The sequence below is a fragment of the Sylvia atricapilla genome, chromosome 3 (assembly GCF_009819655.1).
Source record: "Sylvia atricapilla isolate bSylAtr1 chromosome 3, bSylAtr1.pri, whole genome shotgun sequence".
NCBI lineage: Eukaryota > Metazoa > Chordata > Aves > Passeriformes > Sylviidae > Sylvia > Sylvia atricapilla.
The window spans coordinates 72,347,881-72,367,836 of record NC_089142.1 but is presented as its reverse complement, the minus strand read 5'-3'; the positions used below and the strand labels follow the sequence as shown (position 1 = coordinate 72,367,836).

At 41.6% G+C, this 19,956-nt stretch overlaps 1 protein-coding gene across 12 annotated transcripts in view; it reads right to left on the bottom strand.

Annotated features, from left to right (window-relative positions):
• Positions 1–7,261: 7,261 nt before the first annotated feature.
• The window catches only part of TRIM67 (tripartite motif containing 67), a 34,003-nt gene continuing 21,308 nt past the window's right edge, over positions 7,262–19,956 (bottom strand). For 6 of the 12 annotated variants that reach the window (XM_066315767.1, XM_066315768.1, XM_066315772.1 and 3 more), the window contains 4 exons: positions 17,522–17,660; positions 16,274–16,577; positions 8,581–8,743; positions 7,262–7,592 (listed from right to left, as the gene is read on the bottom strand). In XM_066315767.1, the coding sequence (XP_066171864.1) occupies positions 7,527–7,592; positions 8,581–8,743; positions 16,274–16,577; positions 17,522–17,660 (672 nt within the window). In that variant the 3' untranslated portion in view covers positions 7,262–7,526. Of the gene's footprint in view, positions 7,593–8,580; positions 8,744–16,273; positions 16,578–17,509; positions 17,661–19,956 lie in introns of all 12 variants that reach the window. The other 6 variants (XM_066315775.1, XM_066315776.1, XM_066315777.1 and 3 more) reach the window with 4 other exon arrangements.

Below are 19,956 nucleotides of genomic sequence, written 5' to 3'. Positions count from 1 at the left end.
CCTTGATCTTAGTTTTTACTAACTTCTTGATAAAGTTTTATTCAGTTTGCTTTGTGTATAAAGTGGGACTTAATGTTCTCCATCACCTTTGGTAAGTTAAAATGCTTGTTTTCCACCTCCACAGCTCCCAAAAGCTATTTGGGAATGAAACTTGGTCAGAATGGGGTGTAGCTTTTGCTGTCGAGCTTGTAAGATCTATAAGAAGTTGAAAAAAATTAGTTCTTAAACTAAAAAGTTGAAAACTGAAATGCCACAATGGAACATGAGAATTTTTGGGGCAAGCAAACAAAAATTTTATTCAAAGTTTTGGATTTTCACACTTGTTTAATGTGTGTATGCATTATGAAAGGCTTCTGTTACATAGAGATAGGTTTGCTTTTTCATGTAATGTCTCCAAGGTGTTTTGAGGTGGGAATGCTATATTCTTTTGGAATGCTGTGCCCACATAAACATGGTACTTTCAGTCCTGTTTTGTTGCTAGATGCATCAACAACACTGGCAAATGAGACTCTTGTGAGCCTGTTGCACCTAGTGTTTCTCTGGGCTGGCATGTGCTGGTGATGGACAGAGTATGCAAGTTGTGTTGGTTTTGGAGCACATGCTGAATACATGAAAGCCAGTTTTGACTTTATAACATGAATTATGGAAAGAGGAGAAATCTCCTCTTATAAGAGGGCACATCTTATTTTGTCCCTCTGTCTGCAGTTGCATAGAGGAATGAGGTATAAAGGAAGAACTTAGAGATTTCTCCTTATCTGCTCTCTCGTGCCTTTTCCTATGGCAGTTATCTTTATTCTCTGTTTCCCTGTGTGCTAAGCCACATGTGATTATCTTTTTTCCCAGTCAACCCCTTTGCCATGAAGGAGTTGGTGACAAGTTGTTTTTTGCAGGAGGAAAAAAAGGCTGTGACTGACGGTGTCTCCACACTTGTCTGTACTTTCTCCTGATCGTTTTGGCTGAATTCCTGTTTCTTACCCTAGTGCTGCTGTCACTGTGTCAGAATGCTTTATTCTGCCTTATTGACAGACATCTGTGAAGGTTGTGTAGCTTTGTGAGTGCCTTTTTGCAGGGGCTGGGTGTGCTGCCTCTGAAGCACTGTTGAGTCCCTCACAGGCCATGTGCTTGGTAGAGGTGTGCAGCTCCAAGACTATCAGTCATTTCAAACCATCTCACAAAGTCTGTGTCTTCTCTGCCCTAACAAGTTTCTGCCCAGTCCTTTACATTTACCCAAAGGGCTTTCCAGTGAGAACCTACTGATATCTATTCCAATGTTAGAAACTTCTGGAGAACAGGTGATTTCCCAAAGTGTCTGAGGTGGGTCACAGCTATCCCAGCTGTTCTATAACCAACATAAGCCAGAGCTAGCAGAGTGGTGCTGAGAAAGAGGTGTTTCATGCCACTAAATCAAGATATGTCTGAAGTTGAGGCACAGATGGTTGCTCTGATGAAGGATGCTCTTGGTTTTCTCCATTTACTGGTTTATTCTTGACTGTGGTAACAAAGCACTATCAACAGTAGGAGATGCATGCAAACCATATGAATGCCTCATCTATGTGATGGCATAATATTTTTAAGCATCATTTGTAATAATAAAGAGGGTACTGTTGGATTTGTTGGCAATGTTATAACAATTTATTTAGAAACTGTAAAACAGCATAAACTTATATGTCAGGTTTTCCAAAAGGGTAATAATAGTTTTACACAAAGTTTTAGTTGGACCAAAAGACAAAAAGCAGTTTGTTTCTAATTAAAAAAATACAAACGTTTGCTACAGGTACAAAATTATAAAAAGTTTGTATTTTCCTCTTGATCTGGTGACAGACACATATAGCAGAGATGTATATTTCACCAGCTCCAAATTCATATAAGCTATGGGAAATGACAGTAAAGAAAAAAAAAAAACCTGTAATTAAGAAAACATAGAAACAACATCTTGTCTTTCATTTAACTGGAATTGAACACCATTTTCTTATTCCTTTGCAGTTTTTTAGTTGCCAACATTTAAATTAGTTTTACTCATGCTTCATATAACAATCAGAAATAACAGCAGGTTTACCTCATGCATTTATTTTTCATATTCATCACATAATGTCTTCTCACCATGCTACCTAGGAAGGTTAGTGTTTTTATTGACAACATTTAAGGGAGGTGGAGGATAAAGGAATGCAATCAGGATGCAGGAATATTTCTAGCTACTACTTCACAAGGAAATGTTAGAAATTCTCCAATTAGTATGAAAAATAATTTTTTAATTAATTCTGCTTGGAAATGTTTGCAATAATAAATGTAACAAAAAGGTCATTTAACAGAAGGGGGAAATGCTGCTGAGTGCCTCTGTCAGTAAAACACACCTCTGTCTCCTGTATTGTGCAAAGATGCAGGAGCCCCACACATCTAGTCTCTGAGGTTTGCATACGGGCTTCTGCACCTGAGAAGACCAAGTGTGTCTTATTAATGATGGATTTGTGCTTCAGGCTGCTGCTCCACTTGGCTCTGTGTATGCAGCATTAAGTAGAGCTGGGCAGAGAAACCACCAGAAATGTTGTCAGTAAAAACTAGAAGCAGCTCACTTTTTTTTCTTAAAAAATTAAAATAAATAAATAAATAAAAGGACTCTCCATCTTTGCCTGGTAATTTTCAGTGACAAGTGGCCTTTACATTTGCAATGTGGTTGATTTGTAACTGTAATCTCCCTAACAAAGTTGATCTAGCAAAGGTGCTTGGTGTTTTCATATTATCTTGCCTAGTTCAAAACTGAATTCTTGGTTTTGCTATTCAAGCAGAATGCTGCAAAGCTGGTAAGACCTGAGATAACAACTCTCCTTCCTCATCTTTCTGTTTGTGACCAAAGGATGTACTAGATGGCACCAGAAAGCTCCTGTTCCCAGGCTGTGGAATTTTGCATCCCTTCTCACAGGGATGGGTGATCTGAATTGTGGTCCAGAAATGCACTACCTATTGTCAGCAGTTGCAAACACAGTGCTGTTCATACAGTGGTGGTGGCAGCTTAGCCTTAATCTCATCTCTCTTACCTTAAGAAATATTATCATGTAAGAAAGAAAAAAAAACAAACAAACAACTGCATCTCACGTTTCTTCTTGCTCTAAAACAACTGGGAAACAAGGGTATGGGGTGCTCTCTCCCATCTTTACTAACTATGCTTTGAGGGAAAAAAAAAAAAAAAAGAAATTAAAAAAAACTTGCACAGCACTACCACAGAACTCTATCACCAGCCAAGAACAAACTACTGCAATACACTATTATGGCATTATTTACAACATGATGGAATGTTATGCATATAATAAATTACATTTAATACTTTTCTTAAACTCTGATAAATGTAAGCTCATGCTTATTTCATTTATTTTGTTCAGTCCAATATATTTTCCTCTATGTATCTTAAGTGCATAGGCAAGTATAGGAGGTGACAGTGCTGTTTGCCTATCTTTTCTATATTTTTAGAAGCCAAATTGCTTTCCAAATTTGTAATACATCACAGTATGCTACTGTCTTCACTGAGATTTATTTTATAGCACATACCTTTCCACAGCAGAAGGAGCAAGGGATTGTCAGCTACGTGTGTGCTTATATTGACATTAAGTCTTACTAAGAGATCTTGTGAGCTCTTTTCAAGTTAATGAGGGAAAAGAAGGAAGTGGGATTTGTATGGCATTGCATGCCTTGGGAAGTCTGACAGTGCTCCTGAACTTAACGGAAATGTGCAGAGGAAAGGGCCAGGAAGAAGGTTTACAAAAGGCTGAGGTTGGGGCTCTCAGGGGTAGGTAAAAACTGAGAGTCCTTTGTTGCTCTGCAGGACAGAAAGTTCAACTACTGTATTAATTTTGCAGCTGTTCAGAGGTTCCATAGTGGTGTATGCAGGAGTCAAGCTTTGTTTTGTTAGTAAGGAGAGGGCCTGCTTGTGTTTTGGTGGTTGGTGTTTGTTTTGGGTTTTGGTTTTTGCTTTTTTTTTTTTAAGGTTAAGTCAATTTACAGCTATCTTGTGTGGGCTCTGTACCATGGTGGATGGGATTTATGCCAGTGCAAAAGGCTTTGCTCTCCTGCTTATAAGAAGCAACCTGGCCTCAAGGAGCTGAAGAGTGCCATGACAAGTAGCTTTGTGTGGGCCCAGGTGCCAGAGGAGCTTGGAGCCCCAGAGAGCTACAGAAATACCCTGAAGGAAAAAAAGGAAGAAGAGCACAAAAAGTGGTCCCCTTAGGTATCTATACTGCTCTTCTGCTCTGGGTTCTCCCTGGACGGTCAGCAACACAGTTTCTGCTGGGACTAAAGGCTGACTCCCTCCTAAAGAAAGGATTTGAAGGAAACAAAAACTGGCATAAGAGATACTACAAATGAAGAACTGCTGGGTTTATAATGAGATGACCCTGGGGAAGTTGCCTGCAGAGAAGAAAACTACCTCCAGCCTGAGCAGAGCAGTGGGAGTGCCTCACCTAATGCTGTTCTGCAAAGGGAAAATTCTGCTCTGCTTTGTGTGGCCCCTGCGTGCTCTGCATAAATATTTATATGTGGAGTTGTTAGTTTCCTAGAATAATTTTAACTACTTAAGCATTATTTCTGTTAATCAAAGTATGAAAATGTATCCAGCTGAAGTCACAAGAGTGCAGTCTATGAAGATAATTGGTTTATTGCTACAGGCCATGCCAAATGTAAGTCCTTGATTGTGTACGCAACCAACACATGCAAACACTTTGTTTAGTTTTTGACCTAGGGTAAAGTAGTCTGACTAATGCATGTAGCTAACTTCTAACTGTATTCCTTTTAACTTATTTGTATTTCTGCTAGGTTAAAAGGAGACTATAATGGTAGCTACCCTACCTTCATGAATGCTAGAATGTGTAGAGGGCAAAAACCGAGCTTTTCTACTCACTGTTCCTACCTACTGTCCATATATTCAGTAGAAATTAACATGTCACTCAATGTTTTCTCCTCAAGATATAATACACCAGGAACTGATACCAAAGCAACTATGAAAACAAAAACTGAGTACTGCAAACAATTCTAAAACCCATTCAGAATTAATTTTAAACATCTGGCAATGGTAGAAGATTGGAAAGATGTAAATTCATTTGAGTTTCTTTTACAGAAGTTTGGAGTAAAGACAAAGGTTCTGTACCAAAACAAACAATGCCCTTTTTTAATACAGGTGAAAGTGGAGTGCCTTCCATATTAAAATTATCACAGGATGTTTCCCAATATAAAAACTATGTGCAATCTATGTACAATATTCCCATACACTACTCTGACCGGCAACACTCAAAGCCAATGCTATGATTACAACTGTTAAGTTCATAGAAGAGCACACTCAAGAGGAAATTTGGGGTCTGGTAGCGTTCTAGCTGAGGTAGGTTAAAACAGACCTGCTAATTAGAAAATCTTGCATGAGTTCTATGGTATTGAATGAAACTGATGATTATAACACAGTTGGTCTCTGATATTCTTTACAAAACCAAGATAAGCATAGCACAGTTATTCCATTGTCTACAAGTTTACTAATACAATCCATTTCAGACTTTAAAGGAAGTACCGATGCTTCCTCACTTAAAAGCATATGTTATTTTTCTTTCCATCGTTGGTTTCATTTCCCACTTCAGTCTTGACATTGCTGAAGATGCACTGCCGTTCCGCAGGAGAGGTGGGCTACAGGATGCTTGGTTGGTTACCTGCAGCTGGATGGCAGACTGCTTTGTGTCTGTGCAATAGCCCAGTCCTGTTCAGGGCTGTCTTTCCCTTCCCACAACGGCTTTGAGGTGGGATGACCCACAGGACAATTCTGGCTGTTTTGCCACAGGGAAGCCTTGCCATCACTCAGCATTACCTGAGTGATGTGCTCTAGACAGAGACCAGAAATGAACCTGGAGCAGGGTATCTGGGGGCTGGCAGGCTGCCTGAAGGCACACCTGGGCTGTTTGTCCTGTGGCTGTGCTTTAATGCAAAGCAGTAAGCTGGATTTTGGTTAGAATATTCGTTTTCAGGTTTAATAATTACATGCCTGATAACAATATGTGTGTGCGTATATGTAGTCTTGAAGAGGAAAGTTTGTATAAGCAGCAGGATTTAAAGAAAGGAAATAGTACGTTGAAAGGATTTGAGAGTTTATGCTTTTGTTGTCTGATAGCACCACACTTCTATAGGGTTAGAGTGACTAGAGTCCAAGATGTCATGGGCTCATCAAGTCTGCTGCATCTCGACCTCATGTATTGCCACTCTACACACACACACTTGCATGAGTTAACTGGTTCAGAGGAAATGAAGGCAAACCAGTGTTTGGTTTTCTGACAGCTGCATGCAGGTGACAGTACCATGGCTGTGAGAAAAGATCACTGTCAGTCAGACTCCAGTTGTTATGGGCAGCACCTGAAATGGCTGCTCAGTTTCCTGGGAGATGCCAGGCACAGGTCAAGTCTTGCAAAAGATTTATGTCTCAATCCAGAAAAATTCTTAGGGACAGGTTTTGCATTACTGCTATTAATCTTTCTCAAGTGTTTCATTAGGATCAAGACATTAGCTCACAGTAATCTAATAGAAAATTAAGGCTTCAGATCTCAAAGCTACATTGGAACTACAGCCGCACAGGTTTTATGAGGATCAAGGCTGTAAAGCAGCATTTCTCAATGTGGGACACTTTGCATGTGCCGTATTTAAATAAATCTCTTATCATTTCAGTTCAAAGGAATCTCCCATGCACTGTTTTTCAAGAGCTGTGTGGATAACCACAATCAGATCTTCTGTAAGTGTCTCCGCAGTTTTGCCTAAATAACAAACACTGAAATGCATCAAGGATGTTTTTCTTTCAACTTTCTGTATCTGAACTCTGCATGTATCCTGGTGTTAGCTAAAATGAGTCCAGCTATTTCATGGCAGCGTTTGGGAACCAATCTTTTTCTCATTGCAGATAATAAGCTCTGCCACTGAATTCTAAGGGGACATTATCCTATAGCTTACTGCAGTCTAGAGCCAGAGGGAATAATTCATGGTCATTTGAGCCTCTGAATGTAATTGACAACCAGGAATTCTTGAGCATATAACCTCTGCTTCAGCTGTCAAAACATATGCTTTCTTTATTTAAGGACTTCAGGTGGCAAGGGAATCCAGTTCATCTACTGGTACCCTGCTCCAACATCCATTGTCCTTCAGTCTCATCTATTTTCCCCAGCATCCCTAATATCTTAGCACAAATCCAGCCATGAGAGAAAATACACTCATTTAACCTTTTGTTTTACCAGATGTGTTTGTGTGTGTGCACATGAGTGTACATACGTGTACAACGCAGAGTAGATATGTTCAGGTACCCATCTGCAGTTGAGTGCCAGTCCAGTGGATGTGCTCGCTATGGCTGTTAAATTGAAAATGGAGTGGCCTAGCTCTAACCAGCTGATTATTCAGTGAGCAGCATGCTGCACAGTGTTTTAAGTCAGGGAAGAGGATGCTTTTTTACTGACTTACTGAAAAGTGCCAAAACACACTGAGAAGGCTTACAGAATCCAGCACAGTGTCAGACGGGGACTTCATTAGTTGTTGGGCAACTTGGGCTGCTTTACAGATTGTGGCACCTCCAGTCCTGTGTGCAGGGTCACCTGCATAAAGAAGAAATAACATTAGAGTCAAAACTGAGACATCCTTGGCAAAGAGCATTTGTGAAGGCAAAGTGCAGGTAAATGACATGGAAAGGGCTGTGGGACTGCAGGTCCAAGTTTAACTCAGGGCAACTCATGGAGATGATATCTAGTCTTTGAAACAAACAAGTCTCCTTCCCCCATCCCTCCTGAACACTTTGGGACTGAGAAGCCAGGTGTCTGTATCTTTTCCCAAATCTAGCCACCAGTTGTAGGTATCCAGAAGTGCTGCTTGCTAGGTACAAGGTGGATAGGATCTCTGCATGAGGTACTCCAGGTGTTTCAGGACAGATGTCACGCAGTGGAGCCCATGTACGTGATGAGTATTCCACCCCGGCTGTCTTGGTCCTGCCTGACCTAAGCTGACCTGCTTCAATCCTCAGGCTCCTGGGTATTTCCACAGTTTCTCTCTTATACCACACCCAGTTTCTAGACATAAGCAGTGGTCTTGAAGTAAAAATGCCTTCTGTTTAAAGACAGTTCCTCCAAGAGGAAAACCTCTTGTACATAGAGCACAAGAATGATGTGCTGACTGGGTCTTCTCTGTTGTGCTAATTCTCTGACCTATGTTGCCTTTGCTCTCCCTAGCACTTGTGCTGCTCATAGTTCAGTCATTTGCCAATGTTAATTATCTCCAAACGTGAGATCTAGGAGGAATTAAGATGGTTTTTAGTCAAACTGGCATGAGAGAACTTTAGAGACACTGCTTTCCAAGTGGAGCATCACAGGAAAATCAGAGCAGGAATTAGCGCATGCAGGTACTTTTACTTGTTTTACAGCATTACTCTTCCATTGGTCAGGCAGGGTAGAAGTCAAATATAGTCCAAAAAGTGTGAGGAGCCTAGATGCAAGCCTGAGAAGGAAAGAAACCCTATCTGTACTGACTACCTACAGATGATGCTACCAGCTCCTTCAGCTGGAAAGGGGGGCTGGACTGCAGAAGATTTACCTGGACGTTTCGATTGAGGCTCAGTGCAGGCATGAAGACGCCCTCGATGTTTTCAAATGCTGGGGGCCCCTGCTGCTGCCCATTTATGTAAAAGGTCAGGTTGTGCTTGTTCAGATCCAGGAGAACACCAACAGTGGCACCTTTAGAAACTCCTCCTTCAGTCCTAAAGTACAAAGGGCACATTGTTGGTGAAGGCAGAGGGTTACACTGTTCTGCTCTCTCTAGGACAAGCCAGCTTTACTAAAGGGAGCATGGAGCAGGGAAGTGATTATCCCTGAGGCATTTGGTGATGATTGATCTACAGCTTTATCTGAAGCATGTGTACCACAGCCATGGGAGTTTAATGAGGGGATCCCAAAGAGAAATTAGATCCACCTCTCCTGTAACTGCAATTTAAGAGGTGAAAATGGGGTCCAGAGCTAATAGGTCTCCTCATGACAAACTGAGAAGTGAGCTAGTGGAGTCCTGGAGACATGGCACCTCTGAGTATCCCTGTCACAATGAAGTGATGCATAGCAGGAAATTAAAAAGCAGGAAGCCGTTTTGCTAGGTGTTCATTTCTAATCAATACGCCTGCTGATAGCTCGAGAGAGAGACTTTCAGTTCAACTACTCACCTTGTCATGCTCTAAAGGAACCCAGATTTCCAGAGTCCAGGGAGCCAGCAGAGCTACAACACAGTGATTTTTTGGGTGGAAGGGAAGCTGGAACTGGTTAGCCCAAAGTGTAGCTTCTGGTTGACAAGGTGCTCAGCTACAGGATTGGGAGATGTCTCGAGGGTGCAGGCACAGTTATTAATACCAGTGATAATTGGTTGTGTCAGGAGCAGCTGCTGAGAGCTACTGTAGTGTCAGAGCTTGCCCGTACAGACTCAGCCAGCCATTACACGCTTGAGCGATTTGACATTAATGCACTTTGACATGGGGGTTAGTCAAACTCAGTATTACTTTGGAGCACACTGAGCAAAAATATCCACTAGATATGCAGATTGGCCACAGGCACTGCTATTCTGCTGATATCATGGGGCTCTGCAATGGATTTACAGCCCGACACAATTTGTTCGGGGTAAATCAGATTTCAAATAATTTGCAGTAGGAAAGGAAGCAGCTGTCTTTTGTCCCATGCATTTGCCTCAGGCACACAACGTTCACAAGATTAATGGCATTTTATGATAAAATTTATCACAATAGGTAGGCAAAACATAAAAAAAAAAAGGGGGGGGGAGGGGATAGGAGTATGATTAGGAAGACTATAGTGAAGGATAAGAAATTTTCCTCTTGTCCACTAGGTGTCACAAACTGTTTTCCTTTAGACAAAATGTGGCACGTGGCACTTCACCTGAAGGTAGATTATAGAAAACTATTCTGACTTCTCCATTTAAAGCTCTTCAAACAATAATAGTATAGCTAAGAATCATGGATTGACTCTGAGAGGTGTTAGATGTGAAAATTCATTGTTCTCAGATTAGTTTGATTTGATTTCTGGTCCTGTAAGTATTAATAGGTTTCTCTCTGGGCTCTTCTCCAAAACCACAAAATAAATTATTTTCCATCAAAACTTAAGATGCTCACCTCCCCTGAGTAAGTCACTATATAGACTGCTTTTATTAAAAGCCCTCAATCATAAAACTGACTAAGAGACTATGGGAAGCAACAGTACTACGATTTGGAGCTATTTACAAGTAGATTACTTTCTTTTTCCCTGTGTTTAGGAATAGTTTTTATTGTAGGATACCACATTTTAAATCCCGCTTAAAATGGGCTTTATTACATCCTTTTAAATGATGTTGTTTCTCTAAGGGAAACAGAAACAGCACTTTGCACTTTTGAGATTATGATGTTCTTTCCTATATGACAAGCTAATTTGTTTCTTGTGGGCTAATTAGCTGTGTGCTGCATGGTGACATTGAGTGACTTCTCTGCAGCCCCTGGGGACAGCCCCACCGAAGAGGAGACAGATTCTCCCTCCACATTCCAGCCAGGCAAGGACAGGACCCAGCTGAGGCCCCTACATGAGCCACAGGGATGGTGGGGGCAGAGCAGAAGAATGGGGACCTTCTCCCTTTATTCCTGCCCCAGGTTCTGCAGGAATTCAGCAGGTAGATTGCCCCATTCCTACCCTGCCATCTCCCCACAGTGAGAAACTTGCTCCAGCAGGATTAAGGGAGGAGAGAAGCAGGCAGGAGCTCTCCACCACACCGCTGCAAGGGAGGCTCAACTTCTTCTGGGGCTGAACATCTGCTCTTGCTCAGCATCCCATGCTTTCCTTGGGAACAGTACTTTGAGGACTCCAGCACTTTTTGGACTATTTCCTGATTGGTTTCTCTAGGAGGAGAGCTGGAAGGGTCTGTTTTATGAGAAAACTTATGCAATACATTTGCTTACTCTTACATACACAATTTAGACAGCATTACAGGATAATTTTTCTAATAAATGCTTTTGTTGTGGTAAAATAAGCCAAATATCTCAAGATACTCAAACTGATGTTGCTCCCTCCTGGTACACACTTCTGTGGCAGCATGTGAAAAACCTGCTCCTTTACTGTAATGCATTTTTAAGCTACTTAATGACACTTACACCACACAACCCCTGCAACCTTTCATGTAAAAGGAAAATACAACTTTTTTGTTGCAGTGCTCCCTTAATAAATACTTAGTATTTTTTTCAAGGACAATCCAATTCTGAAGATAGGCAACACTGTTTCAGTTTTTCAAGTAAATTTGTCCTGCACATTTTGATTTCTGTGTGCAACAATAAGTCCTAAGTGCAGAAATGTTGTACAGAAGCCTGGAAGGTCAGAGTACAGAAATGGGAATTTGGCTACCATGAAAAATGCCATTGTCTGTGGCAGTAGAGGTTGTTATTCCAAGATGCTTTCAGTAACAGCTTGGACAATGTGCAGAATAAAATTGCATGTATTGGCTTGAGGAATTAAGAAGAGTAGTTTCACTATTATTTAAAAATAAATCTTAATAATTTATGAAAAAATTAATAAAGTAAGTAATTAGTTCAACTCTCCATTAACAATACTTTACATACTAGTTTTACAGCATCTTAACAACTTTGTTATATCTATTACCAATGATAGCATTTTTCATTCTATTGTACCATTTTTGTGTGATGAAAAAACCTGCTCTTGAGATCCCTGAAGTCAATGAAGAGACTCCCCTGATTGCAAGGGCCTTTTAAGACTAGAATACAAGTACTCTAGATTTCGACTTTCTGTTGTTTTTCAGTATAGAACATTTCAGTGTGATTTACATCTCCTTCTTTCCATAAACATGTACTGGCTGGAGTATTGCCTGTAGCACCTGGTAGTCCTGCTTTGGGAACTTTGCCAAGGAACAGATCTATTGCATTGAATGCCAGTGCCTCTTGTTAATGGACATACAGCACCTCTCAGAATAGTTTGGATTGGAAAGGACCTTTAAAGGTCATCTAGTTCAACCCCCCTGCAAAAAGCAGGGACATCTTCAGCTAGGTCAAGCTGCTCAAAAGCCCATCCAATCTGACCTTGAATGTTTCTAGGGATGAGGCATCCACCACCTCCCTGAGCAATGAATTTCAGTGTTTCACCACACCCACTGTAAAAAAATATCTTCCTTATAGCTAGTCTGAATTTATCCTCTTTCAGTTCAAAACCATCACCCCTTGTCCTAGCACAACAGGCCCTGCTAAAAAGTCTGTCTCCACCTTCCTTATAAACCCCTTCTAACTACTGAAAGATCACAATCACCTCTCCCTGGAGCTTTCTCTTCTCTGGGCTGAGCAACTCCATCTCTCCCAGGCTTCTGTCAAAGGAGAGATGCTCCATCTCTCTGATACTTTTTGCCCAGGATACGGTTGTCCTTATGGGCTGCAAGCACATGCTGACGGATCATGATCAGCCTCTCATGCCCCAATATCCCCAAGTCCTTCTTGGCAGGGGTGCTGTCAGTACCTTTATCCTCCGTCCTGCCCTGGCCCAGATGTAGGACTGTGCACTTCGCATTGTTGAAGCCCATGACATTACTACAGCCCCACTTCTTGAACTTGTCCAGGTCCCTCTGGGTGGCATCTCATCCCTCAGGGTGTGCCAACCACACCACACAGCTTGGTGTCACCTGTGACCTTGATGAGGGTGCACTTGATCCCACTGTCCATGACATTGATAACAACATTAGATAGAACAGGCCCCAGTATGGGGACACTGAGGGACACTACTTTTCACCAACCCCCATCTGAACATATAGCTCTTAACCACTACCCTCTGGATGTGCCTATCCAACCATGTCCTTATCCATCAGACAGTCCATCCATCAAATACACGTCTCCAATTTGGAGAGAAGGATTTTATGAGGGACCATATCAAGGGCCTTACAGAAGTTCAGATGGATGTTGCCCATAGCTCTTCTCTTGTCCACTGCTGCAGTGACTCCATCATAGAAGGACACATGGGTGGCAAGGTAGAACTTGCCTTTGGTAAAGCTGTGCTCACTGTCCTCCATGTGACTTAGCAGAGCTTCTGGAAGGATCTGTTCCATGATTTTCCCAGGCACAGTTTTCTGGGAACAAGACTTAAAGGTGACTTCCAAACTTCTACCTCTGCCCTGAAATATTTTCTTAACCAGTTTCTTCAGCCTGTTTTCAAAAGAATCCCTCTGTTTCTGGATGCATTAGTCTTCTGTTCATGCCCCTTCCAGTATTACAGAAGTCATGCTAGATCTAATTTTGCACGCTGTGATTGAAAGGAGCAGAAAAGCCCTCTAAAAGTGATAGGTCACACAAATTAGTCTTTCAAACTCTATCTCAGGTTATCCTTAAAAGTAGTTATTTATTAATTACCCTAAGTTATTCTCATGAAGATTAGGAAGCAAGAAACTATTACTAAGGGGTAACTTCCATTACAACAACATCCCAGAGGCTAAAAGTTGACCATGAATGCACTTTGGATTGTGATACTGTGCTGTCATTTACTCATGTCCAGTGGGGAAAAACAAATAGGCAGCAATAACTGTTTCCACAAGACTATTACAGCTAATGAGTTAAAAAACTGACCTAGTTGACTGTCACAGTTAAAAATATGCCTAGACCTAATTTCATTGAAGCGCATGTGATTCCATAAGACTACATGCCCTTTGCGGGTGTACTTCCCTTGAACAGATATTCCATGGGTTTATCCATGCCTTGCACATGCCTTTGTGTTTTATCAGGTAAAAACTGGGAAACTATCATCAACAGAAAGCACTTTGTTTTCCTGATTAAGCAGGATGATTGGAAATCCTAAGTGTTTCCATTGTTTGTGCCTCCCAGAAAAAAGCTTTCGCTTAGCTTGTGTGTTGCCTGCCGGGAGGAGCATGCCGAGGACCAAATCCATAAAATAGGTTTCTGGGACAATGGTGCACAGAATGGTTGCCAGCTTTTTTCCAGAAAACATAAGCTGTTCCACAGAGCATTAAAATTAATACAGCTTAACATTACTTCCACCCCGAATCGAATCAAGATGTTAAAGGGGCAGAGAATTTTTTGGTATATTTATTATACTGATGTTATTTTACTCTATATTGTCTCGGGACATGATCTAAGGTCTTTGGACCCATGGGAAACAATCCAAGTGACTTCAGATAGATTTTGATCCAGCTACAGGGTTCTTCCACCTGTAAAATCAAACTATGTTTCAAACAAAAATTCCCAGCAATTGCAGTATTCTTAATTAAAGCACAGGTATGCTGTAGAGTATAAATGACTATTCAATGGGAGACATTACAATCAACCTTAGGATACAGTGCATGTTGACACAACCTAATCTCTTTAAGGAGACACCTGCATTTCAGTGTTTTAAAAATCACTGCAAAACTTTGTTTTAATCGTTTGGTATAACAGAAAACACATCTGAGATAGCAAGACTGGAAGACCTGCTGGGACAGCCAGTAGAAAACTAAACAGAAGTTGATTCCAGCTCTGCCCACAGATCTGCTACATATTTTAGTCAGTCACTTTAGTCATACATCAATCTCCCATTATGATAGAATACGTATACAAATACACTATTTTCCTAAATAATAAGCAAGGGACTTAGGATCCTCTTCAGAGGAGATCTTCTCAAGGGTCTCAGTACCTCAGCTAAGCTTGGCCCACTCATGGGACACAAAAAGAGAGCAGTGCAGCTCTTCTCTGATACCCTCAAGCAATGTTAACCATGTGCCCCCTGCACAGTCTGGCACAACTTCAATGAAACAGAAGCCAGCACGAGGCAGAGGTAACTATCCTGAGCGCTGAAAGTCATGCAACCGTGTCAGCACAACACAGGATCTGTGCTGACAGTTGTTCTCTCTGTGTGATCCATCCCTGGAGGTACCTGCAACTAGAACATGTCTCAGTTGGTTGTACTAGTTGAGGTGCTTTTCAAAGCTCTTCAGTACAATGGCTTAGTAGAACAAAAGCTGTCACTTAGCCCTCACTGCCAAACAGTCCCTTGTATCCAGATATGCCTCAGTGTGACCTACAGCAAAACCCTTAATAGCTGTCAGAGCTGGAAACAAACACCTGCAGCCTAATTATCGTACAATCTGCAGCCACAACTACTCCTGATGAGGAGAATCAACCACCTTTCTCCCTCCAGCAATGGGAGAATGCAGGCGAATCCGCGGACGGCTGGGACAAGGTACTCTGCTGACCTGAGATATTCTAGAACATGTGGTTTTATTGCAAGGGTTCTGGGTAAAAGGGCCTGCTTCAGCCACCAGCCTTGGCTGAAGGGAACTCCCAAAGAGAGAGGGAGACAGAACAGGAGGGTGAGAGCTAAGAGAGAAGGGAGCGAGAGAGCAAGGTGGCAGGGCTTGGAGCGTAGGGGGAAGAGAGCAGGGGTAGGAGAGCAGGGATAAAAGAGCAAGAGAGCAAGAATAGGGGGAAGAGGAGGAGTAAGAGGAGGAAGAGGAAAGGTAAGAGTTAAGAGAGGTAGGAGAAGTAAGAGATAAGAGCTAAGAGAAGAGGTAAGAGAGTGAGGTCCTTGTTACAATACATTATATCTCCTTTTGTGATGAATATTCTAATTTACAGTGACCAACCAATACAAGACACAAAATCCTATAGAATCTACATACAGCCTATAAGAACTATCACATTACCATACTGTGTTATATTTTAAACTCTAAAAACTACTCTTTAGACTTTTCTGTTTTGCTACGTTGACCTTTGGATCCCTTAGCCAGCAGAAAGGTATTGTTCAATCAGAAGAGATTCTCCTTCAGCTAGCTAGGCTATTGTTTTCAGGTTATATAGTAACTAAGACTCAGTATCCTACAACTCAAAGTAAGCTTTCATTTCTATTTTGATTATAGGTTTCATATTTTCAGAAACTTTTGCTAAGCAATTATATTTATAAAGTTTCCCTAATTCATCTTCCCCAACAGGAGAAGTCCTGCTTCCCACTGTGCTGTGCCCCTGCCTGCTGATGTGGGTGGGACACGAAGTAGTGGGTTTAAATCACAGCAGGGAGGATTTAGGCAAGATCTCAGGGAAAAAACTGATAACAGTGAGGATAACAAACAGAAACACAGACTGTTAAGGCGCAATCACTGTCACCAGTGATTTTTAAGAAGGAACAAAATAAGTGCATTTAGCCAGGAGCTGGGCTAGATAGCTTGCTGAGACACCTGCCCCTGATGCAGAAAACCTGTCTGTGAGGAGAGGAGCCCTCAGGCAGGCGGCACTCACCGATTGGTGTGGGAATTGCAGTGCATGAACCAGCTGCGGTTGTTGTCCACATACATGGCCCAGGCCTTGTCGTCCTTGCCCAGCATCATGTCCTTGACCACGTTGATCCTGGCGATGCCGAAGGCTGGGTCCGGGTGGTTGTCATAGCGGTCCACATGCAGCTCCCAGTAATGCACGCCCTTGGAGAAGGCTGCAGTGCCCAGGACCACCCGGTCATCATAGCTGTTGCAGGTGGCAGTCTGGTTGTCATTCGACAGCACTATGTCTCTGTGAGCTGAGGAGGGGTCAAAGGTGAACCACGCCACTGTGGAAGGGGAAAAGGAAAGCAGGATTGCATCAGGAGGGGCTGTGTCCAAGCGTTGTCCGCTTTACTTCAGTAAAAAGGATAAAACTCTGCCTTTGTAAAGACCCCACTGCACTCTGAGGTAATAAAGACCATCTTTCCTGCCACTGCAGGCAGCTACACAAGATTAATCAAAGCTAGTACCCTGCTGTTCTTCAGCTCAGAAGTGTTTTACATTATTTGTTCTTGCTCCCCTGAAATTTAGCTGCTAAGGGTAGTGACGTTCTGTCCACTTACAGGAACAAGAAAGTCACTGAGGAGACAAAGGCCTCTCTATGACAGAGAGATTGGTTCAGGATCACCTTTAATGGAAATAGAGATTAGCTGTGCCTATGCTGGTTAGGACTGACTTCACTAGTTTGTCAAAGTGCAGGTTTTTTTTAAAAAAGGAAAAAAATCCCCAAAAGCTCCTCAAGTATAAATATTTTATACTGGCCTATTTTGGCAACACAGCATAAAAGTGGAAGTGATAATAGCATGCACTTCTTGATTCATTACAGAATCATTAATGAAGATGAACTTCCTGTAATGTCCGTATGGATGTCAAGTATAATTACAGAGGAACAAGCATGAATTCCCATCTCTGTATTATCAAACCTTGCAGGGAAATTGAAGCAGTAGGGAAGAAAAAGACAAATCCCAAAGATATATGGAGAAAGGGAGACAGAGTGGCACAAAAAATATCGTATGAGTTGCATAACTGTTTCCATACACTAAAGAAAGCATCTTAGTTAGATCCTAGACATTTACAGCCAACTAAAATCACACAACTTGAAGCCTGAAGTGTTACTGATAATGGAAAATGCCAGTAGGTGTGAAATACATTAATGGGTGTAAAGGGATGAAAGTGTCCTGCCACTGAGACCTGCAGCTTTTCATTTAGAAGTGGCAACGCCCCAGCTCACCATCAGACGTCTGTAAAATGACTGTCTTGCTGTAAGGACCAACGCCTGAGGAGTTGAAAGCCTTGACCCTGGCATTGTAAGTGCTGTTGAAATGAAGGCCGTCGATGGTGCAGAGAGTCTCCTTGCCAACATATACTTCCTAAACATTCCAAAAAAACCAAGAGAGAGAGAATGAGGGACAGAGTTTAACATAGTTAAGACTTCTAAATATAAGCCAAAAGTGAACAGCTGCTCTTTGCTTCGCAGGATGTGTGAGTGATGCTGCTATAATACAGACAGCCACACCATGGGAGACATCAAGGATGGTTAGCACTGGACAAACTAGGGTGAAGATGAAGCTGGAAGGATAAAGCAATAAAGGGCAACACAAAAAAATCTTCATGCTAGTCTTATTGTAATATCTACTCCAAACCACTATTTTGGAGAGTAGTCCCAGTATCTGACACACTGTGGCTGCTATTTTATGTAAGACAAAAAAAGGGGGCATATAAGAATAAAAAAAAATTGCAGTTTTGTTCTGTCGGAAAGGTTATCTCATGCCCAGGTTAAAATATAATTTTGAAACCTGAAAACACAGATCCAGAAGAAAATTATCTCCTAAAAAATTAGGATTACATGCACCAAATGATGAAACAGTAACTAGACAATAGAGACGTCAAAAAAAGTCTTCAAATATTTGTCATACAGCAAGTACTTCTGTAATGTGAAATATTTCAGAGGGAGGAATATTTCAATGGGAGACCATTGAGGAGGATCAGATTATGCAGGCTATGATGAACTGAAAGAAGCCTTGAAAATCCTGTCTTGGCAGCAGGTTGAAAGATAATTCCTTTCCACCTCTGACTTCTCTGACTCTGTGAAATCTGTAGGTTTATGGTAGGAAAGGCACCAAAGTGCTCAAAACTGTCACTAAGCAAACAACTCAGATCCTAGTTCAGTTAAGACTTAAGTAATGCCTAGAAATAGCTCTGATGATTAATAGTTCTCTTTCATATAAACCCAAAAGGATGTGATGAATAAGAAAGGAATAGTTTAAGTTTACAGCAGGACATGTGTTTGTCCTCTTTGCTGCTATGGTGGTTGCTACAAATAACAAAATCTCTTGCATCCTGAGTTAGCTGGTGATCGTTCATGGAGACAAAGAAGAATAACTTAAGAACTTTTAATAGAATAACTTAGTTTACCTCCATGTGGTAAGATATGCTGACTGTCAAAAAAATTTGTATCTGTTAAACAACTCTCACATTTTCTGATCCACTTCCTTTTTCCCATTGTTCACTGCTTCGGTTTATGCAGGTTGATGCTCTCTGCTTCAGTGAAGATGTTCTTTAAATCCACCCATCAAATACTGATAAAATGCAGTCAATGTCTTTGCTTTCAGATATAGAGTTCTCTGTTTAAAAGATCAGCAAACCCTTATTGAAATGGCATTGCTGAGAAGCCTGCCTTTTATCTTCTGATGGGTAAAACTGAAGATGTGTCTATCACAACAAGCAGACCATTCCCCTTAGAAGTTATCACCTTACATTTTTAAGGATTGAGATGGTTTTGTACTTTTTTAATCCTAAAATCCTAACATGGCACTGCTGGCAGTCCTAAAACCTTTGGGAGTAACAAAACTCACCCACACAAATGAGCTTGGATATGCACCAGCCTGAAATCTTGTTATTCACAAGACATAAACACCACTTTAAAAAGTTTATCCTGGATAAACTGAATAAAAGACACCTTATTCTAACTCTTCCTTCATCACACACTGATATAACGCTCTTACCTGCTAACGTTGACAGCTCTCAGCCATTCACAAAAGTACCTCTTCACACTTTCAGTAATAGAAACCAAGCTTTTCAAATCCCTGTGAAATGTTACTTGGACCAAGGGACAGAGGAGACCTTCCAAAAACCACAATGCCCTCTTCAAAATGGCCTGCCAACATTGCTGCCTCTTCTAATGAGAGGTGTCCCAATCAGGTATCTTTGCCGGCTATGGGTGTAGTGGTTTGGCAGTTCCTTAGGTGGATCCATGCCAGGACATTTTCAGCTTGAGAAATCTTTAGGTTTCCAGGGAGGAGCCAGTTTGCAGCTCCTGAAGAAATGCCATCATGTGTTTTTGGCAAAATTCCCCATTTGTGAAGAGAGCAGCTGTACTCCACAATGATCTCCAGATGCTTTCGAGGCACCAGCCCCTGGGGAAAGCACAGGGCCAGCCTGGTCCTGAGCAACAGGAGCATAAAGCCTGCCTGAGGCGGAAGGATGAGGACATGGCTGGAAGAAAGCTGATGGAATTGCTTCTCTAGTTTGTTTATCAGGATGTGTGGAAAAAATAAGGGAGCCCTTAAGCACCCTGCAACCGGAAGCATCATGTTGTGGCATCATCCAGAGGAATTGGAAGGACAGCACTTGGGAACCTTCTCCATATTTATCAATTACATTATA